Source organism: Anomaloglossus baeobatrachus, chromosome 9 (genome assembly GCF_048569485.1).
Source record: "Anomaloglossus baeobatrachus isolate aAnoBae1 chromosome 9, aAnoBae1.hap1, whole genome shotgun sequence".
Taxonomy (NCBI): domain Eukaryota; kingdom Metazoa; phylum Chordata; class Amphibia; order Anura; family Aromobatidae; genus Anomaloglossus; species Anomaloglossus baeobatrachus.
The window spans coordinates 38,395,074-38,418,767 of record NC_134361.1 but is presented as its reverse complement, the minus strand read 5'-3'; the positions used below and the strand labels follow the sequence as shown (position 1 = coordinate 38,418,767).

Here is a 23,694-nt window from a genome sequence, read left to right as displayed (position 1 = left end):
AGATCAAGCAGTTGCACACGTCTGTGTATCATCCTCAAACGGACGGTTTAGTCGAGCGTTTCAATAAAACCCTGAAAACCATGCTCAAAAGGGTGATTTCAAAAGACGGGAAAGACTGGGATATGATGCTTCCCTATTTGATGTTTGCCATCCGTGAGGTGCCACAGCCATCCACGGGGTTTTCGCCTTTTGAATTGTTATACGGGCGACATTCCCGGGGATTGTTGGACCTGGCAAAGGACACATGGGAGCAAGAGCCTACCCCCCATAAAAGTGTGATTGAACACATTTTAGGAATGCAGAACCGCATAAGCGCGGTCATGCCAATTGTGAAGGAGCATTTACAGGAGGCTCAGGCTGCGCAAAGCGGCCGCTACAATAGACAAGCCACCATGCGGTCCTTTAAACCCGGGGATTGGGTGTTGGTATTAATCCCCACGGCAGAGAGTAAATTCCTGGCTCAGTGGCAAGGCCCCTACGAGATAAAGGAAAGAGTCGGGGTGGTTAACTATAAAGTATTGCAGCCCGGTAGGCGGAAACCTGAACAAATATACCATGTCAACCTATTAAAACCTTGGCAGGAACGGGAAAGCCTGATGGCTGTTTTTTCCCCATCTCCCTCCTCTTCGGGTCGTTCACATCCGGCTCCAGCGACCTCCGGAGAGGACGAACCGGAAGTAAGGATTGGAGAAGCCCTCACCAAGACACAGAGGCGAGAGGCCAGACGGTTGGTTCAGCAGAACCCCGATGTCGTCTCCGAGCTGCCCGGTAGGACCAGTCTGATACGACATGATATTGTCACCGAGCCCCACCTGAAGGTACGCCTGAAGTCATACCGGGTACCGGAGGCTCGACGACAAGCCATATCGGAGGAAGTAAAGACAATGTTACGCCTGGGGGTCATCGAAAAATCCCGGAGTGAATGGGCTAGTCCGATTGTCCTAATACCAAAACCCGATGGCTCCTTAAGGTTCTGCAATGACTTTAGGAGATTGAACGAAATATCCAAGTTCGATCTCTACCCCATGCCCCGGGTGGATGAGCTGATTGATAGGCTGGGACAGGCGCGATATTTTACCACGCTCGACCTGACCAAGGGGTACTGGCAGGTGCCACTGACGGAGTCCGCCAAGGAGAAAAACGCTTTTGTTACGCCGGAGGGTCTCTTCCACTATGTTGTCTTGCCTTTTGGGTTACATGGCGCTCCGGCCACGTTCCAGAGGTTGATGGACTTGGTGCTGGAACCCCACCAGGCGTATGCATCAGCGTACCTTGATGACATCATTATTTACAGCTCCGATTGGCAGACCCACTTGGAACAGGTACAAGCGGTGGTGGACGCGCTTCGAACAGCCGGATTGACAGCCAATCCCAAGAAATGTGCGTTGGGACTCACGGAAGCCCACTACTTGGGCTACGTGATAGGCCAAGGAGTGATTAAGCCCCAAATTAACAAGGTTGAGGCGATCCAGAAGTGGCCTAGACCCCTGACCACGAAGCAGGTTAGGGCCTTCCTGGGTATCGTGGGGTACTACAGGAGGTTTGTAAAAGATTTTGCGGGACTATCAGCCCCCTTGACGGACCTTCTCAAAGGCAAGAAGTCCGTCATGGTGCGCTGGACTCCGCAGGCCGAGGACTCCTTCCGGGCCCTGAAGGGGGTCCTGTGCGGACAGCCCGTTCTTGTACACCCTGATTTCCGGAAGGAGTTCATAGTACAGACTGACGCCTCAGAGGTCGGCCTGGGGGCAGTGCTGTCTCAGGTGGTTCAGGGGGAGGAACACCCCGTCACCTTCTTAAGTAGGAAGCTCACCCCTCCCGAGCGGAATTATAGCGTAGTGGAGAAGGAGTGCCTAGCGATCAAGTGGGCCTTGGAGTCCCTACGCTATTACCTGCTGGGACGGCAGTTTCGCTTGGTGACGGATCACTCTCCACTGGTCTGGATGAGGTCCGCCAAGGAACGGAATGCCCGGCTTACCCGGTGGTTCCTTTCTCTGCAGAACTTCCGGTTTACGGTTGAACATAGGGCCGGTGGGTTGCAGGGCAACGCCGATGCCTTGTCCCGCGGCCCGTGTTTGATGGCGGGAGTTCAACCCCGCACGCTTGAACTGGGGGGGGGTATGTGAGACTGTGACCGGGGTTATCTATGACGGCCGGTATGTCTCGCCCCAGTTGTGCTCACTCCATGATAGAAAGTAAATCCACTCCAGGGTTAGTGCTGTTTCCCTACAGGCTGAAGGAAGGGTTAAATGGAAACAGGAACAAGGGCAGGTGTGCCGGGTGTGAGGGAGTGAACAGAATTCCCTGAGTTCTCTGCTGGAGAGGCACATGTATATTGTTGTGGACTTTTGTTTGGACATTAAACCGTGTGCTGTGAACCTTAATGCCTGGATCCCGTGTCTTCTGCTGCGCAGCCGACCACGCTACCTCACAGTACTAACAAGTGCTTTTTCCGGCTGGTGGAGTGGATTTTGTTTAATCCTTAGAGTTCAAAATTTCATAGGAGATTGTCAATAGTATTCTGCTGCTATTTAAATAATTAAATTTATTTTGCAGGGAAAAGTATATTTTTTAAAATATACAAATTAGTTGTTTTTTTTGTTTTTATGGTTATGTTTTTGTTTTCTATTATTTTTGCATACAAACTGCCAATATTGATTATTTTCCTTTTTCTTTTGTAGATACAGAATATCTATGAACCCTGTTGTAAGGTTCCAAAATTTCCCAGTAGAGTATAAGTTATATTTATTTGTTGGTTAATCATATTGTTTACTGTTATAGATCTATATATTTTGTCAAAGTAGTATATATAAAAAGGGAGGAAGTAGATATCTATTATATTTTTCTAGCAGCAGACATATTGGATAGGCTTTAAAGCAGGCTTTAAAGCTGGCCTTTCTTTTGCAACAGTTATGTTATGTCATGTTTATTGGATTATTATGAATGTAGGAATATATGTCTGTTATAGGAATGATCTAATCTATATTTCTTTTAGTTTTTGTTTTTATAGATGAAACCAGATGATGGTCGATTCTGCACTGGATATGCTACAATTTGCACAACATGAGGTAGTCTAAATTTAGGCCACTTCCTCCCCTTCTATCGGTACGAAAGGAAGTGACGTAAGTGCCTCTCTAGATGGGTGGAGCAGAGGTAGGTAAGAGTAAAAATGTATGTAGGATGTAGATCTTTCCTGTTGTCAAATAAGCTAGGTATGCCGAAAAGAAAGTCTAGATCTGAGCTGATGGAATCGGATGGAGATCCCTGCACAGGTGCAGCTGACCAAGAAGCAGTGAACGGGCCTAGAGTTGAGGAGTCCTTTACCATGCATAAAGACCATGCCTCGGTGACATCTGTCACGCCAGTGACTTCTGTCACTCCTTGTGTTCTTAAATCCCTACAGGAACAAGCGAATCAACAAGGAGTGGAGTGCGAGACGCAGGGAGCCGGCTGACTGAGGAAGGTCTGTGGATGAAGGGTGGTAAGCTTTCTCTGCCATGAGATCTCTTCTTAATGATGGCCCAAGTAACATGGACTAACATCTGTGAAAGTTGGATATCAGTGTGCGCTTTGGTGATGCCAGGGTTCAGTACCCAGGTAGGCAAACTCACCTGGTCTTGTGAAGCACATTCTTAAAACAATGAGGAAAAACTGTAAAGAGTCCGTAGAAACACCCTGCACCTGCTCTACCCATTCTTAGAGACTGCAAACTGATTATAGATGTTTATCATGAGCACGTTGTATGCAAGTCTGTGCGTGTTGTGTAGATTTCTTTCCAGGTCTGGTCAGAGGCTTTCCAGTGCAGAAAACGACGTCATTGCTGAAAATCCACATAATGCAAGTGGTATGTAAACAAACAAACAAACTGATAAGTTGTAAATCAATGCGTGTTGTATTTCTCTTTAGTGTGTGTTGTGTTTCTCTTAAGTAATAAACAGGTTCCAATGTAAAATGTTTTTCTTTGGTCTAGCGCAAACCATGTATAATTTTCATATGATTGACTAATTAGAGAAATAAACAAGTGTATTTTCTAATTCCAGATCCTAAATCAGAGTTAGTAGTATATGGTTTTCAGTCAGGAGACTGATTAAGAAATTTTGATAAAGCTCAACGGCAGGACAACATAGATTCACGCCCCGCATTGCAGAAGGGTCGATCCACCGAAGCTGCACTGAGCGTCCTGCTTATATTTATCCTTTACAAAAAACCTGTACAGTCCCAAACCATCATTGCCGAAACAGTTAGAAGAGAGGACTTAGAGAACCTTGAGACATGGGAAAGTCCAACTACAAAGGGTGAGGACTCGCCTAGGGGTCCTTGGTCTCAAACCGGTGAAGAAATCCCATTCCCCTCTCCACCCATGCCTCAACGTTCAGTCAGGCAGGATTTCCCAACAGATCTTTCTTCTTTTCCTAAGGGAACACAGTACCCTTAGTATTTGGAAATGGCAGAAGTAAGTCAAGGGGGACTGTTGAGGGTACGAATTGAGTAGTCGAAAATACTTAATTCAGCCATTTCATAGACCCAAAAAATGTGGTTTGGTTAATGTAATCTAACCATTTAGAAATGTTTTTGTTTCCTACTAATTTCAGTGATTTTCCTTAATACAAAATGCTAGATATGGATTCTCTCATCTCAGGAAAAGTTTTAGAAGAGCCTATCCCATCAGGCTGATGTCTCCCCGGCCTAGTCTGCTGAGCACTGGCAGTGACACGCGAGTTGACGTCACATCTCAAAAACCAATGGACGCGACACAACCGAAGCAGAAAGCGGCCGCTATTCTACCCATTATCCCAGAAGGTTTTTCCAAGTCTGCACCACAAACTGTTCACATGAAGCCTCATCATGTTTTGTTGTTTTTTTTATCAAGAGCAGATTATCCAGGTTCACAAAGTGGCCCTAAGTGGACTAGCACTGACTAAGCATCCTCCTTTTTGTTTCATATCCGGAAAGAAGAACCATGGACAATTTCCAAATGTCCTTTTGTTTTTTTTAATTATGTGCTAGTTTTTAAATAAGGTCTAGATTAAATTTTTCTTAATCAGGATAATGTGCCCTAATGAGAGTAATAACGCCACTTCTAATAGCCCCTATAAATCATAAAGTTATGTTTAATAAATAAAAATAAGTACTTAAGGGGGGAGCTAAAGCCTATAGTGTTAAATTAAACAACAACCCCACAGAAAGCCCACATATATAGATATGGATATAATTAAAGTCCCAAGGGCAGTAGGTCCCAAATAAGTCCCAAATAATAAAATATATCTAAATGGGGGAAAAAAAAAAATAAATTTAAGGTTAATAATATTCACAGATATTTTATTAAGGGGGGACTGTGGAGGTCACCTGAGCTGTAGTATGTTTGTTTAAACGTAATAAGAATATCTGTGTATATAACTAAATCAAAATGTAGATGTAGATGCAAAATTATCTGTCTGTCTGTGTAGCAATTGCACAGACCTATAGTATAATTCAAAGTTGTATAATCATGAAGGAGTTAACTAAAGATGATGAAGGCAGAATGTGAAGCTATAAACTCTTATCAGTAATGTTCACACAAAAGGAATGTACGGGAGGGCAGGAGTGATGTGAGAAATTGGGGAGCGAACGCACTCCTTCGTTAGTTTCAAGGTTATTTATGCTTACTTACTGTATAATTGGATCTATCATATTATACGAGTCAGTTGGTGATGCTGGCTGAAAAGAGAGCATGTCTGTGTTCTTTGTCTTATATACATGGATATATATATATTGGCACTGATATACGGCAATACGGCGCCGTCTCTGGATATCCCAAATGAGGACTCCATTAGCAGTCTTCAATGCAAATTCCTCCCTTGACATAACCCAATTCCTAAACCTTGTCCTAACCATAGTCCTGAACCTAGCTCTAACCCTAGTCCTAAAGCTAGCTCTTAGCCTAATCTTAGTCCTTATCCTAGCATTAACCCTACCTTAGCATTAACCCTAGTCTTAAACCTAGCTCTATACCTAGGTCTAAACCCTAGTTCTAAATCTAGACCCCGACATAGCTCTAACCCTAGTCCTAAACCAAGCTCTTACCCTAGTCATAAACCTAGCTCTAATCCTAGTCCTAAACCTAGCCCTAAGGGGTACTTTGCACATTACGACATCGCAAGCCGATTGTTGCGATGTCGAGCGCGATAGTCCCCGCCCCCATCACACATGCGATATCTTGTGATAGCTGCCGTAGCGAACTTTATCGCTACGGCAGCTTCACATGCACTTACCTGCCCTGCGACGTCGCTCTGGCTGGCGAACCGCCTCCTTCCTAAGGGGGCGGGTTGTGCGGCGTCACAGCGACATCACACAGCAGGCGGCCAATAGAAGCGGAGGGGCAGAGATGAGCGGGACGTAAACATCCCGCCCATCTCCTTCCTTCCTCAATGCAGCCGGGACGCAGGTAAGGAGATGTTCCTCGCTCCTGCGGCTTCATACACAGCGATGTGTGCTACCACAGGAACGAGGAACAACATCGTACCTGTCGCTGCAGCGACATTATGGAAATGCCCGACACTACACCAATCATACAATTTCGACACTTTTGCGCTCGTTAATCGTAGTAAAAACGATTCACTTACTCCGATGTCGACAACGATGCCAAATGTGCGTCACTTTCGATTTGACCCCACCGACATCGCAGCTGCGATGTCGTAGTGTGCAAAGTACCCCTAACTCTAGTTCTAAACATAGCTCTAACTGTAGTCCTAAAGCTAAGCTGTAAACCTAATCTTAGTCTTAGTCCTAGCATTAATCCTACCCTAAAATTAACCCTAGTCATAAACCTAGACCTAACCCTAGTCCTAAACCTACTCCTAAACCTAGCGCTAACCCTAGTCATAACCTTATCTCTATCCATAGTCTTACACCTAGCTCTAAGCCTAATTGTGGTCCTAATAAAATCCCTATCCCTAGCTCTAACTCTATTAAGTTATAAAAAGTATAAAAATATAAAAGCAGCTTTCAGTAATCATTGAAGACAGCACTGAACCATTGCACATGATTCAATACTGTTTTAAATTATTATCTGCCCAGTTTGTCATCTCAGTGCTTTAACCTCTGAAATTTAGTCCTAGCCTACAATGCATTCACTCACTTTTACAATATTCTCTTATGATTTGCCAAAGTTCTTGACGCACACAAAAATAGTGAAAGTATCAAAGATTCGCTCATTTGTTGTAGGAATCAAACATTGATTAGTTCTTACCTGGCCCCATCTCGAGCTGATAAGGAATAATATTTTATGCATCAAAGAAATAACTTTCAGGAGTTCTCCATCATCATAATCATGACGCTTTCCAAACATGATGGCAAAGAGGACATTGCTGGCAGCTTTATCTATGTATTGTTGAGGTTCCACCATTGATTCTCAAACAAAGAAAGAGACAGATAAAATGCATGAAGAAAACTTCAAACTGTTGTCTAATGTGAGGTTCCTCCAAGACTAGATGAGACTCTTAATCATTAGTGTGACGCCCTGTACAGAGGTACATTACACCCTACATAACATCTTCCCACACAAGGTTCCATCAGCCTCAAAATCCTAGTCACCCCCCCAGGGTAAGAAGGACACACCAGTAGGCAGGACCAGGTGGATTGGGAGCGCCCACCTAGGGGTCTTGAGGATCCGGGGGCGGGAACAAGTCAGATCAGTTTTTGAGTTTGAAGGTGGAGGTCAAGTGAAGAGTAGACAGGGTAGTGGCCCTGGTCTGCTGGCTAGGTGGCAAGCAGTGGACCGTGTCCAAAGGCAACGGGAATACGGTCGCAGGAGATCCAGACTGGACCAGGACAGGGTTGGAGCCCGCCGGTACCGACAGCGGAGATCCGGTCCGGAAACCGTGCACAGGCGGGGTACCTGGACCCTAGTTAGAAGACGGTTGCAAGCCCCTTCTCTAATTCACCAGGCCGAGAGCAGGTTTCAGGCCTAGTTCCAGACGTTTAGCCCAGATAGAGCAAAACGGCAGCCCACCGCGGGGGATAGGGTATCCGCATACACCCACTGAAACCCCAAGGGACAGTTTTTGCGGGCACATCTCTCAACCAAAATACACCAGGAGTGGACTTCCCTGTTCCAGACGCAGTCGTCCAAAAGTGAGGAAAATTACAGAGTGCCGGAGGAAGGGACATCGGTACACCAGCCAGGTGTGGCACCCGAGTACACCCGGATGCGGAAGCCGGCCACTGACACCTTGGTTTACCAACAGACTTGTGTGAAATCCCTCGAGCCACTGCGGATCCGGATCCGAGCAGCCCGGATGCTACTGACGTGGGGGCGGCACATTAGCTTTAGACATTGGTCAAAAAATAAAAACCATCAAACATAGAAATGAGAATACTGTCCAATATAGACCTGACCCGAGCTAACACCATAAGGCTAGTTTCACACATCCGACTTTTCGCCGGATTGGCAGTTCTGGCGCACTGCAGTACAGTGTATACAGTACAGTGGCAGCGTGGCAACTTCCGGGTTACATGCTCCGGTCACATGACAGCATGTGACCGGCACTTGTCGCGCTGCCACTGTACTGTATTCACTGTACTGGCGTGCGCCGGAACTACCAAACTGGCAAAAAGCTGGATGTGTGAAACTGGCCTAATAGATCACTGCGATGCTCTAAACTCACTGATCTTGTTCATCATGAGTTCATGTGAATGAGGCCTTGAAATGCTTCTTTGAGCCTTTTGAAGAGGCTATTTGCATGTTTAATTTTCCAGATAAGTGGCCTATAAGTCTCCTTACATCAACATGCCAGGCATGTTACTCTTCACAACGAAAAATGTTCACCCTTAAAGGGAATCTTTTAGGAGGTTTTTGCTATCCCATCTGAGAGCAGCATGATGAAGGCAAAGAGATCCGGAATCCAACGATTTATCACTTAGATTACTGGCTCCAGCAGGTCAAAGTATTGTAGTGCGCCTGCGCAGGACATAAAAATAGCAACAAAAAGAGGAATAAATATTAGTGATGAGCGAGTACTAAAAAGCTCGGGTGCTCGAAGCTCGGGCCGAGCCTCCCAAGATACTCGTGTACTCGGCCCGAGCAACGAGCCCAATGTTATCCTATGGGAGACCCGAGTATTTTTGTGAAATGACCCCCCGGCAGCATGGAGAAACCCTAAAAATGTCACAAAAGTCTCAGAAGAGTGCTCAAATGACATGGCAACAGCATGGGGAAGACCCCTTGAAGCATTTATCACTCAAAAGTCACAGCTGTGAACAATTTTGTCCGCGTTTTACGCCATTTTTACGGACTCACCAGAAAACCTTCCAAAATGACCCCAAAATGATTTTTCATGGCGGAAATGTTAAGGGCACATACCCAATAGTGAGATAGAGCTGGTGTATGTTACTTTTTGAGATCAATACATGAAAGATTTTACGTGAAAACATTGTGTGGCACTCCGATGTCCCTGAGAAGAGACGTACATGAAGGCCTCTTGAGTCTAATGTGCCCATTTTGAGGAAGTGAGTCTTTGTAGTATTTTCCTTTGCCAGGGCAGTCCTAAATTGTGAGGTTCACCAATGCCCCTGCATACAGACGTGCATGAGGGCCTGTAAACCTGAAGTGCCCATTGGAAGGAAGTGGGTGTATTATAGTATAGCCCTTAGGCAGGGCAGCCAAAAATTGGGAGGCTCCACGTTGTCCCTGGATAGAGACGTGCATGAAGGCCTGTAAACCTGAAGTGCCCATTGGAAGGAAGTGGGTGTATTATAGTATAGCCCTTAGGCAGGGCAGCCAAAAATTGGGAGGCTCCACGTTGTCCCTGGATAGAGACGTGCATGAAGGCCTGTAAACCTGAAGTGCCCATTGGAAGGAAGTGGGTGTATTATAGTATAGCCCTTAGGCAGGGCAGCCAAAAATTGGGAGGCTCCACGTTGTCCCTGGATAGAGACGTGCATGAAGGCCTGTAAACCTGAAGTGCCCATTGGAAGGAAGTGGGTGTATTATAGTATAGCCCTTAGGCAGGGCAGCCAAAAATTGGGAGGCTCCACGTTGTCCCTGGATAGAGACGTGCATGAAGGCCTGTAAACCTGAAGTGCCCATTGGAAGGAAGTGGGTGTATTATAGTATAGCCCTTAGGCAGGGAAGCCAAACATTGGGAGGCTCCACGTTGTCCCTGGATAGAGACGTGCATGAAGGCCTGTAAACCTGAAGTGCCCATTGGAAGGAAGTGGGTGTATTATAGTATAGCCCTTAGGCAGGGCAGCCAAAAATTGGGAGGCTCCACGTTGTCCCTGGATAGAGACGTGCATGAAGGCCTGTAAACCTGAAGTGCCCATTGGAAGGAAGTGGGTGTATTATAGTATAGCCCTTAGGCAGGGCAGCCAAAAATTGAGAGGCTCCACGTTGTCCCTGGATAGAGACCTGTTAGGTTCTTAGTGCCTCCGTGCTTGCATTTAAAAACCGCACGTGTGTGCCTGTTGGTGGCAGCTTTCCGCTGCATTTGTGTGAGTTTTGCAAAAACTTGGATATAACACACAAGTCTAGTGAATACACATCAGCACAGCATTGCAAAATGCGCAAGGGCGTTGTCAACGAACAAGGAAGTGGACGTGATGGTGGTGCAGGCAGACACCGAGGTTGTGTGCAAGCTCTAATTTCGCCACAACAAAGGGCCACATCTAGTCGCTCGCACGTCCTGTCCCAAATTCTTGGTGACTGCAGCAGTACACCGCTCTTGAACCAAGACCAGTGTCAACAGGTTGTTAGTTGGATAGCGGATAATGCTTCCAGTCAGATTGGCACCACCACAAACACTCTGTCTTCCACACGGTCAAGTGTCAGTAGCCGTGATACTGCACCGCACATTTCAGAACCTGATCCTCCTTCCTACCACCAGGCCGAGTACACGTCCACGGACATTACTGATCCCACACTTGGACACTCGGAATAGCTGTTCGTTCACGTTTCCATTCACAAATTCTGGCCTCTCGCCAGCTCCTGTTGAAGTGGGCCATGACGAGATTGTATGTACAGATGCACAAATATTTGAGCAGCCACGTTCTCACGAAGTTGGCAACGTGTCTCAACAAGGGGTGGACGATGATGAGACACAATTGTCAGGAAGTCAGGAGGAGGAGCAGGGTGCGGAAGAGGAAGACGACGTGGTGGATGATCCAGTAACTGACCCAACCTGGCAGGAGGATATGCAGAGCGAGGACAGCAGTGCACAGGGGGAGGGAGGCGTAGCATCACAACAGGCAGTAAGAAGCAGAGTGGTGGCCCCAGGCAGACGTCAGTCAACTGTTCCCCGGAACAACACGACACAAGGTGCCTGTACAAATGTTAGGTCTTCCCGAGTCTGGCTGTAATACTATTGTATGTATTGAGGATTTCGATTGCGTTAGGGCAATGACAACCAGAGACGAGTTCTTGGTGCAAGACATTTATAATATGCAACCAGCAAATATGTACATAAACGGAACAAAAACACAGTAGAACATAAATACAGGAAATACCTTCCAGGGACTGAGCGAAAGGGAATTCCCGGGACCGCGCACCGGACTCCCCCAGGGAGACCACCAACAGCAAACCCCTATACAGGGACTGTCTGGCAATCACCCCAGAAGCCCTAAATGCGCAGCAGCCGGGACACAAAAGGGCAATAGGTAAGTCGAAAAATGTCTGTACGTGATGTGAGTCCAGAGTGGTATTAAACGGAAGGAACCGGGCAGAAGTTCCGACCAAAGACGGCAAACGGAGTCCAGGTACAGCTAGATGATACCAGATGAAGTCCAGAGTCGGTGTCGGTTGTTTTCCAAGAGGATCCGAATAACAATCAGGAACCAAAAGCAGCAGGGCAGGAGCACACAGGAAGCAGTATACTCAGGCACTGGACTAAGCTTTAGGGGCGGCTTTTAAACAGATGGACAGGAAGTAGGGCAACAGAACAGAAAACTCCATGTTAACAAAGGGCAAGCTCTTTCAAAAGAAAACTGGAAAACCCGGAACTCTGACACTGGCAGTTTTTTAAGTTGGCTCCAGATGATTCTAAAAAGGCCATTTGCAACACCTGCCATGCCAGCATCAGCAGGGGTACCAAAACTAGCAGCCTGACCACCACCAGCATGATCAGGCACATGTCAGCCAAGCACCCGACTTTGTGGGAAGTACAACAGAGTCGAGGAGCAGTGCTTGCTGATGTCACTGCTACGTCTTCGCTGGTTGTGCATGCGAGCCAATCCCCTGTCCATGCTGCCTGCGAACAAGCCTCCTCCACTCCTGCACCTGCAGTTGCCTACGCAGAAAGAACACCATCATCAAGCACGTCCTTGTCCCAGCGCAACGTTCAGTTATCCATTCAGCAAACCTTTGAGCGCAGGCGCAAATACACTGCCAACACCCCACATGCCACAGTTCTAAATGCTAACATTTCGCGACTGCTTGCGCTGGAAATGTTGCCTTTTAGGCTGGTTGAGACAGAAGCATTCCGCGAACTGATGGTGGCAGCTGTCCCACGTTACTCGGTCCACAGCCGCCACTATTTCTCCCTGTGTGCCGTCCCCGCATTGCATAACTAACCACGTGTCACAAAACATCACACGTGCCCTGAACAACGCTGTTTCAGCCAAAGTCCACCTAACCACAGACACGTGGACAAGTGCATGTGGGCAAGGACGCTACATCTCGTTGACGTCACACTGGGTTAATATTGTGCAAGCTGGGACCCAGTCTGAGCGAGGGACGGAACACGTCCTTCACACACCAAGTTTTGCAGGCCCTACCTCAGTCAGGGTTTCACACACACTCTACAGCTCCGGAATGTCATGCTCCTCAGCCTCCTCCTCCTCCTGCGCATCCTGATCCACTTTACCCTCCACACCAGTCCCAAGCTGGAAGTGTCGCTGGCGGAGGAGGGGACGGTGCGCTCTCCCACTGCTCGGGTCCGGCTGACGCAGCTCTACGGCTGCTGCTGCTCGTTGGCTCGAGCGATGGCCGGATCCCGGGGACTCGATCGGCGCTACTCGCCCGTGAGTGAAAAGGGGTGGTTTGGGTTTTGGGGATATTGTCCGTGACGCCACCCACGGTTGTGGTGATTGTGTGGACACCACCGCTGCTCTGGACGGGGATCCCGGGAGCCTGTGACAGGGAGCAGCTTTGTTGTTATTTCTCCCCTCCGTGGGTAGGGGGGTTGGTTGTCCCGGGGCCTGGTGATGGGGTAGAGATGGATGACAGGCGGGTTGCGGGGCCTGATGAAGTGCATGGTCGCAGGGGCAGCGCTGTGCCGCACGGCACGGAGGTACTCACTCAGCCCAATGATGATGACACAGTTCAGGGTAAAACAAGTGGCTGGATGGACGGGTCACTCGGACGGCTGCGGTTGTTCCTCCCTGCAGGTTAGTGATGACTGTCTCTCCCTGCACCTAAGTTAAGTGTTGGTAGTGATGGTTTCCCAACGGTAACCCGCTCCCTGACCTGGATATGGGCCGGAGGAGCCCCTTTTGCCCACAGGCGCTGGCCCTGGGAGACGGTTGCCCTTGGCGGTGGCTGTGTCTCCCCTTCACGGTTGTACGGTTGCCTTCTATCTGGACTTGGCTGTTTGGAAACCCTGAGGTCCCCTTCAATAACGGATTTGGCAAATTCACGGCGACACCAAGCCTTGCCGGGATCCGAAAGTCCTCTGCCAATGGTGCTGGCTTCTCTTTGTATACCGGTCCGGTACGGCCGGGTCACCACCCGTCCACGGTCCTTACGGCAGACTCCAATCGGCCTCCACTGCAGACGGTCACCACATCCTGCCAACCTTGCTGTCCTGTCCAGGCCACACACCCGGACCAACTTCAGGCTCTTTGCTGTCACTTTTCTCCTCTCTACTACTTTCCTCCTTCCACTTCCTTAGCTTAACTCTCACTGCCTGTGTTTTCCCTCCTCCTCGGTGGGTGGAGACCAACCGCCTGGCTCCACACCCTGGTGTGGACAACAGCCCCTGGGGAAGGCAACAAGGATTTTGTGTTTTGACTATGATATGCCTGCAGGGAGTGTGGGGTGTTTAAGTGTTGTGCTCTGTGGCCCCTGGCTTGTCCAGGGCGACACAGAAGCACTGCAGCACTGCCTCGGCGAAGCGGCAACAGGCAGTGCTGAAGCTAATCTGCATAGGTGACAAACCCCACAATGCAGAAGAGGTGTGGACAGCTCTGAAACAGCAGGCAGATCACTGGCTCACAACTCTGAACCTAAAGCCAGGAAAGGTCGTGTGTGACAATGGCCGGAACCTGGTGGCGGCTTTGAGGCGAGGCCAGCTGACACATGTTCCATGCGTGGCCCATGTGCTCAACCTCGAGGTTCAGCGGTTTCTAAAGTCATACTCAGAGCTGTCTGATCTGCTGGTAAAAGTTCGCCGCCTGTCTGCACATTTTCGAAAGTCACCTACTGCTTCAGCCGGCCTTGCCGGCTTAAGACGCCGTTTGCATCTTCCGGCACACAGACTGGTGTGTGATGTCCCCACGCGTTGGAATTCAACTCTGCACATGTTGGTCAGGATATGTGAGCAGAAGAGGGCAGTTGTTGAGTACCTGCATCACCTAAGCCGTCGGGAAATGGGTCAAACTCCACACATAACACCTGAGGAGTGGAGATGGATGTCCGACCTATGCACCATCCGCCAAAACTTTGAGGACTACAACAAGATGGTGAGCGGCGATGACGACATTATTAGCGTCACCATACCGCTTCTCTGCCTTCTAAAATGGTCTCTGCTCAGAAAACAAACATGATGCATTGCAGGCGGAGCGCGATGAGTTTCAGCAAGAAACAGTAGTGGGTGTGGGTGATGAATGATAACACACAGCCCAGCCTCGTCTCATCACAACGTGCAGTGGAGGACTATGACGAGGAGGAGGATGAAGACATGGAGCAACTCTCTGGCCAAATTGAGGATATGACATGCAGTCATATCCTCGGTTCAGCGTGGCTGGCCAGAGGACAGGGTAGATGATGAGGAGGAGGAGGACAGCATGTTCAGTCATCGTGTTGGTCAGGATACTGAAGTGATGGCTGTTAAGAGTCTGGCACACATGGCTGACTTTATGGTAAGCTGCCTGTCTCGTGACCCTCGCGTTAAGAACATCTTGGCCGACAATCATTACTGGTTGGTAACACTGTTAGACCCACGCTAAAAGGAGAACTTTATGTCTCTTATTCCCGAGGCGGAGAGGTCAGGCAAAATGCAGCAGTTCCAGAAGGCCATAGTCACGGAAGTAGGCAAAGCATTCCCCTCACAAAACGCTAGCGGCATAGGTCATGAATCAGTGGACAACCGAGGCGTACAGCCGAGAGAGGCACAAGTCCAATCCGCCAGAGGTAGGGGAACAGTCTTTAAGATGTGTGACAGTTTTCTCAGCCCCTCACGTACCACAGCCCCTGAGGTGCGGGGTAGTGCCACAAGAAATCCTAAGTTTGCCCAGATGCTGAAGGAGTACCTTGCAGATCGAACAACTGTACTCCGACATTCCTCTGTGCCTTACAATTATTGGGTATCCAAGCTGGACACGTGGCATGAATTGGCTCTCTACGCCTTGGAAGGCCTGGCCTGCCCTGCTGCTAGCGTTTTGTCAGAGCGTGTTTTTAGTGCCGCAGGTGGAATCATTACAGATAAACGCACCCGCCTGTCAACTGAAAATGCTGACAAGCTGACTCTGATCAAGATGAACAAGGGTTGGATTGGGCCAGACTTCACCACACCACCAGCAAATGAGAGCGGAATTTAAAGTTTGCCATGTACCTCCACTCACCCATGGGTACACACTTCTGGACTTTGGATAATCGCTGGACTGCTCCTCCTTCTCCTCATGCGCCACCATGATGATGACCGTTACAAATTGCAATACTTAGGCCTTTGTTTCAGGTATACCCCCAGTGGTAAATTTTTTCGCCCATTCTTTGCAGAATGGACATTACAACGACAGGAGACCCGCTCCTTTGCAATGGGAACAATGTTTTGAGGCCCTCATGCACGTCTCTACCCAGGGACAACGTGGAGCCTCCCAATTTTTGGCTGCCCTGCCTAAGGGCTATACTACAATAGACCCACTTCCTTCCAATGGGCACTTCAGGTTTACAGGCCCTCATGCACGTCTCTATCCAGGGACAACGTGGAGCCTGACGCTGCCACCGACAGACACACACGTGCTGTTTTTAAATGCAAGCACGGACGCAATAAGAACCTAACTGGTTTTTAGGAGCGACAATTACTGAGAAGTCTGACACTATCAGACACTGCTGACTGACGTGTATTATACACTAGACTTGTGCGTTATATAATAGTTTGTGCAAAACGCGCACCTGTACGCTGCCACCGACTGCCACACACGTGCTGTTTTTAAATGCAAGCACGGACGCAATAAGAACCTAACTGGTTTTTAGGAGCGACAATTACTGAGAAGTCTGACACTATCAGACACTGCTGACTGACGTGTATTATACACTAGACTTGTGCGTTATATAATAGTTTGTGCAAAACGCGCACCTGTACGCTGCCACCGACTGCCACACACGTGCTGTTTTTAAATGCAAGCACGGACGCAATAAGAACCTAACTGGTTTTTAGGAGCGACAATTACTGAGAAGTCTGACACTATCAGACACTGCTGACTGACGTGTATTATACACTAGACTTGTGCGTTATATAATAGTTTGTGCAAAACGCGCACCTGTACGCTGCCACCGACTGCCACACACGTGCTGTTTTTAAATGCAAGCACGGACGCAATAAGAACCTAACTGGTTTTTAGGAGCGACAATTACTGAGAAGTCTGACACTATCAGACACTGCTGACTGACGTGTATTATACACTAGACTTGTGCGTTATATAATAGTTTGTGCAAAACGCGCACCTGTACGCTGCCACCGACTGCCACACACGTGCTGTTTTTAAATGCAAGCACGGACGCAATAAGAACCTAACTGGTTTTTAGGAGCGACAATTACTGAGAAGTCTGACACTATCAGACACTGCTGACTGACGTGTATTATACACTAGACTTGTGTGTTATATAATAGTTTGTGCAAAACGCGCACCTGTACGCTGCCACCGACTGCCACACACGTGCTGTTTTTAAATGCAAGCACGGACGCAATAAGAACCTAACTGGTTTTTAGGAGCGACAATTACTGAGAAGTCTGACACTATCAGACACTGCTGACTGACGTGTATTATACACTAGACTTGTGCGTTATATAATAGTTTGTGCAAAACGCGCACCTGTACGCTGCCACCGACTGCCACACACGTGCTGTTTTTAAATGCAAGCACGGACGCAATAAGAACCTAACTGGTTTTTAGGAGCGACAATTACTGAGAAGTCTGACACTATCAGACACTGCTGACTGACGTGTATTATACACTAGACTTGTGCGTTATATAATAGTTTGTGCAAAACGCGCACCTGTACGCTGCCACCGACTGCCACACACGTGCTGTTTTTAAATGCAAGCACGGACGCAATAAGAACCTAACTGGTTTTTAGGAGCGACAATTACTGAGAAGTCTGACACTATCAGACACTGCTGACTGACGTGTATTATACACTAGACTTGTGCGTTATATAATAGTTTGTGCAAAACGCGCACCTGTACGCTGCCACCGACTGCCACACACGTGCTGTTTTTAAATGCAAGCACGGACGCAATAAGAACCTAACTGGTTTTTAGGAGCGACAATTACTGAGAAGTCTGACACTATCAGACACTGCTGACTGACGTGTATTATACACTAGACTTGTGCGTTATATAATAGTTTGTGCAAAACGCGCACCTGTACGCTGCCACCGACTGCCACACACGTGCTGTTTTTAAATGCAAGCACGGACGCAATAAGAACCTAACTGGTTTTTAGGAGCGACAATTACTGAGAAGTCTGACACTATCAGACACTGCTGACTGACGTGTATTATACACTAGACTTGTGCGTTATATAATAGTTTGTGCAAAACGCGCACCTGTACGCTGCCACCGACTGCCACACACGTGCTGTTTTTAAATGCAAGCACGGACGCAATAAGAACCTAACTGGTTTTTAGGAGCGACAATTACTGAGAAGTCTGACACTATCAGACACTGCTGACTGACGTGTATTATACACTAGACTTGTGCGTTATATAATAGTTTGTGCAAAACGCGCACCTGTACGCTGCCACCGACTGCCACACACGTGCTGTTTTTAAATGCAAGCACGGACGCAATAAGAACCTAACTGGTTTTTAGGAGCGACAATTACTGAGAAGTCTGACACTATCAGACACTGCTGACTGACGTGTATTATACACTAGACTTGTGCGTTATATAATAGTTTGTGCAAAACGCGCACCTGTACGCTGCCACCGACTGCCACACACGTGCTGTTTTTAAATGCAAGCACGGACGCAATAAGAACCTAACTGGTTTTTAGGAGCGACAATTACTGAGAAGTCTGACACTATCTGGACTGTTTTACACTGTGTACACCAGCCCCAGATATGATGAAGGCTGGTATACGGTCACCACTACCCTGCCTGCCTGCCTGCCTGTATACTGGTACAATAGTCCTGACAAGGACTCTTCTGGTCACTAGCCTGTATTCCGACCTGGCTATACCCTGCCTGTATATAGCAACAATAGTCCTGAGAAGGACTCTGCTACTGTACTCCGACCTGGCTATACCCTGCCTGCCTGTATACAACTAGAATAGTCCTGAGAAGGACTTCTGGTCACACTGTTTGCAGCCCTGCTCCGGAACTAACTATAAAGGGCCGCAAAGCTTTCCCTGAATCAGCGACACTCTCCCTACACTCACTGTCAGAATAGCTGTGAGCAGAGCACAGCGCGCCGGCCTATATAAAGGCTCGGTGACGCTGTGCAGGCCGGCCAATCACTGCAATTCCACAACTAACAGGGCTGTGGCATTGCAGTGGTCTGCCAGCCAATCCCTGCATGAGGGCTGGCTCTCAAAAGAGCGCCAACATGCAGAAATGAAGACCACGAGTAAAGCACGAGTATCGCGAGATTACTCGGTCCCCGCCGAGCAGCCCGAGTACAGTGATACTCGTGCGAGTACCGAGTAGTGACAAGCATGCTCGCTCATCTCTAATAAATATCTTCCACAAATTAAGTATTACTTACAGCAAAGATAGGCTGCAGTGTGTACATCGCCCAGGCCAAAAACTAATACTCTACCAAGATACAGCTAAACCCCCACTAAGTGGAGGCATCACAGGTGCAGGAGGAGCAAATCACAAACACACTTCCATGACTGTGAATCTGCATGTGTGAACAGCGTTCTATGCTAGCCATCAGTGTGTAGTTTTCGCATCTAGCAATTGCCCTCCTCCATTCCATGGAAGTGTGTGTGTGATTTGCTCCTCCTGCACCTGTGATGCCTCCACTTAGTGGGGGTTTAGCTGTATCCTGGTAGAGTATTAGTTTTTGGCCTGGGCGATGTACACACTGCAGCCCATCTTTGCTGTAAGTAGTGCGCCTGCGCAGGACCTCAATGCCGGCTAGTGTGGATAATGTAGGACACGTCATGCACCCAGGCTTCAGAAGAAGGAGGACAAAAATGGCCGAAAGAGGAGGCACCGATACCGTAGAACAGAGACACCCATCCGACCAGTCTGCACTGCACCGGCCGTTTAGGTGACTATTATAAAGTGATGTTTACGTTCTACACAGCGGCCTGGGCTCTTATATACAGTATGTTAGAATGCTGTATATAAGAGCCCACTGGTGGTGGCCGCCGCTTATAGGCCCCAAATCTGGTGACAGGTTCCCTTTAAATTCGACAATATCTAGTGTTTTAGTAAACAAGTGATGTCCTATTCAGGCGCTGGGTCCAGTAATTTATTAGACCTGCTGTTTGGTCTAGAATTGCTTCCGCCATACTAATCTTTAGGTTGAGTTCATTGACCAACTTTTTATTTACCCTCCAGGCTGATTTGTAGATATATTCATAAATAAAGCTTAAATACATCCCTGTAAAATAGTTGTTTCAAAGGTAATAATTTGCAAAGATGTAACTGTTTTATTTACTGCGCTTGATTTACCTTTTTTATGTTCATTTTTTATAAAAAAATTATTAGGTTTAAAAGAGCAGGACATACAGCACATGTATCGCCTGTAACAACCTTTTGTTTTCTTAAATTCCGTCACTAGACACCGAGCTTCTTCTTCAACCCGATCCTCTAGACTCGTTTTTCCCATGCCAAAACTCTTCATTGTGGAAAGAGAAAATCTACGAAGCTCCCGCCACCTCCGCATGTCACTTGTAATTGCCATCCCTGAAAGGAGAAAATTAATTATTTTTCTTACATATTCATAGAATTAAATAATTAGGAAAAAAATATATATCAGGAGTCAGGGGGGCTATAATATACAAAAAAGGATACAAAAATGCAAGAAACAAAGTGCTCTGAACAATGAGCAAAACCATTTGAAGCCAAAGAAAAGTGCCAAGTTTTTAGGAATTTGCTCAACTTGACAAATTTGAAAAATGTGCGCAATCACTTTACAGAAAATTGCATCTACTAGAAAAGGATGGCATGACATCAGCCTCGGCTGGATGGGTTTTCTCATAACGCCTTGCAACTATGGCATAACCTGGTTTTCAAGCGATGTTTGGCTCTGCACTCACTCGGTAGAGTCGGACTCTGTTTACACTACGGAGTATGACAAGCAACCTGATGCTTCAGAGAACCGGGCGTTGGCTGATTTTGATTCACTGGTCTTCAGCGCTGCAAGAGTTAATTCCTGCAGACTGGTGAACAGAAACTAAGAGCTTAGTTTGCTAATTACCACTAGCAGCTGTCTCCTTCCTATTTAAGGCAGTGGTTTCTTACAGTAGGCACCGATTATAGCTTCAGCATAGCTCCAGCGATTCCGGTCTTAGTGGTGATCCAGCTCACGGTGCTCTGTAGTTGCTATTTTGAGTAGTGTGGAGGTTCCCCTGTTGTGCATTTACTTCCTTCCTTTAAATTTTATTTCCCTGTACACATATTGTCTCTCCTTTGTGTTTGGGTGCAGTGTGTATGAGTTTTCGTTCTCCTTTGTCCATGTCATCTGAAGGGTTTTGTTATAATGTTTACGGGCCCCCCAAAGGGATAGGGGGAGTAAGATCAGGGCTCAGACAGCAGTCAGGCTGACGCTTGGGGCTCAGACCTGGCTACCATCAAGCCTACCTCCAAGATAAGGGACAGCGCAGAGTCTCCAGTCTGAGGGCCAGCCTAGGGGCTCCTGTCCTGTCATTACATACCCAGTGACACTGGTAAAGCACAGCCAATCAGCCTGTATAAAACCTAGAGTAGGGATTGCAGCTGACATTTTGTGTGGATTCTGAATAGTGAGAGGTCTCTAATGGTAGAAGAAAGGGCACAGGGAGAAGAACCCATGTGGAAACTGTGTGCATGCTCAGCATTCAGACAGTGCTCACCCTGTGACGCAATCACAAGCGGGGGAAGGGCCAAATATGCAAATCATGGTGATCCAAAGCCTCTGTATTTGCATATTAATTAAAACTTATATTCTCAGGCACTGTACCAGTAATGGTCACAGTGCTAGTATCACTGGTATCGGTGCTAAGCCCCCTACAACACTGTATAGTCACTACCGAAGTCATGATGATTTACAGCTAGCTCCCCGCTGCCAAACTGCGGGGTTCCAGCTGTCAATCACCATGACTTCGGCAGTGATGCCCATCAACAGCCCAGAAGAGAAAGAGAGGCTCTTGTGCTCTGTTGACATGAGGTCAAATGAAGCCAAAGAGACCGCCACCTGCCAACTACCTGCCAGTAAGGTCTTTGCTCCATAGCAAAAAGCAAAACAAAGTCCCAGATAACCCCCATAATAATAATTGTGACAGGTTGCAAACTGAAAAAATATTATAGCCACTGTGCCACCGAAAGTAAATAGCTTGTTTCATTGTGTCCCGTGAAATTAATGAAAAGTACCAGTGTGCTCCCTACTGTAAATAAGTGCCGCTGTGCCCCGAAAATAAATATTTCCTCTTTATTTTATACCTGTGCCCCAAGAAATTAATAAAAACTAACAATTGCATCTGACTTTTACACATCAATGTCATCCTGTCAACTGCACCTGTATTTGCACAAATAGCCAGGTCCAAAAATCACAACATATATCGGTTAATCCCAGGGTGTGCCGGCCGTGCCGTCAGAGAATAAATCAGAGTCAATTGGAAATGCTAGAGATGACCCAATGCCCTGTAAATAAAGTAATATATAAAGCTGAGTGTGTGTATGTATGTATGTGTGTATGTCCGCTATAGGAATCCGCACCATCAGATTTACAATCACAAAATTTTGCACAGACGCCTCATGTGACTCAGGGAACGTCATAGACTATGTTTTGATAGGAAAATTTAACCCCTCGCATTACAGTTACTCTGCAAAAAAATCTGCCTTCATTAAAGTCAATGGTGCTGCGAGCTACAGGACATTAATAGGAGCTGTGATCGGTTGCTATAGGAACAAAATAAATTGTTAGTATAAGAAGCTTCTGTGTGAGGTAATAAAATGTCGGTGGGGAGACGGATAGAGAGAGAGACAGCCAGAGACAGAGTAAGAGGCAGACAGGGAAAGAGACAGAGAGACAGAGACAGACATACAGACAGGAAAAGAGACAGACAGGCAGGGAAAAGACAGAAACAGACAAAAAGACAGAGGCAGACAAAGACAGACAGACAGAGAAAGAGACAGAGAGAGAGAGACAAACAGTCAAAGAAACAGAGGCAGACAGAGACAGACAGACAGGGAAAGAGACAGAGAGAGAGACAGACAGACACAGACAGACAGGGAAAGAGACAGGCAGACAGGGAAAGAGACAGATAGGGAAAAAGACAGGGAAAGAGACAAAAACAGGGAAAGAGACAGAGACAAGGAAAGAGACAGGGAAAGAGACAGAGACAGATGGGGAAAGAGACAGACAAACACGAGTAAAGAGACAGACAGAGACAGACAGACACTGGGAAAGAGACAGACAGAGAGAGAGAGATATATGTATGCAGCAGAGCTGTGTGTGTCTGTCTGTATGTATGCAGCAGAGCTGTGTGTGTGTCTGTATGCAGTATAGCTGTGTGTGTCTGTCTGTATGCAGCAGAGCTGTGTGTGTGTGTCTGTATGCAGCAGAGCTGCGTGTGCAGCAGAGCTGTGTGCATATATACTCTTTGGGCAGCAGAGATGTGTGTGTGTGTGTGTGAGTATATATATATATATTTATTTATATATATATATATGCAGCAGAGCTGTGTCTGTGTTTGTATCTGTACATATGCAGCAGAGATGTGTGCAACAGTGCTATCAGGGTGTGTGTGTGAGTGTGTGTCTGTGTGTGTGTGTGTGTAGCAGAGCTGTGTGAGTGTGTATGTATGGATCAGAGCTGTGCATGTGCCCCCCCATAGCAATCTGTGTGCCCTCCCAGAGCTGTATGTGCAGCCCCCCAGAGCACTATGCAACCCACCCCAGTAATGTGTATACCCCCTGAGCAGTTTGCTACTCCAGTAACATCTATACCCTTCAGTAATGTCTATGCCCCCTGCCCCACCTGTGATGTATATATTGTAGCCCCCAGCCCCCCCTCTGATATATATATACAGCAGTGTCAGTGTGCACGGTGCACGGCCATGTCTATTAGTGACTACCATCATGCAGCACAGCCACAGGAGGAGCTGGAGGGAGACAAGCGGGAATATGTC

The 23,694-nt window shown here is 47.4% G+C and overlaps 1 protein-coding gene across 1 annotated transcript in view; it reads right to left on the bottom strand.

The window, feature by feature from the left end:
- Window positions 1-23,694, bottom strand: part of LOC142251060 (cytochrome P450 2G1-like) — a 48,679-nt gene that overhangs the window by 19,883 nt on the left and 5,102 nt on the right. Inside the window, exons 3-4 of the mRNA XM_075323561.1 lie at window positions 20,117-20,269; window positions 7,226-7,386 (exon numbers count right to left, since the gene is read on the bottom strand). Coding sequence (XP_075179676.1) covers window positions 7,226-7,386; window positions 20,117-20,269 — 314 coding nt within the window. The remainder of the gene's footprint in view (window positions 1-7,225; window positions 7,387-20,116; window positions 20,270-23,694) is intronic.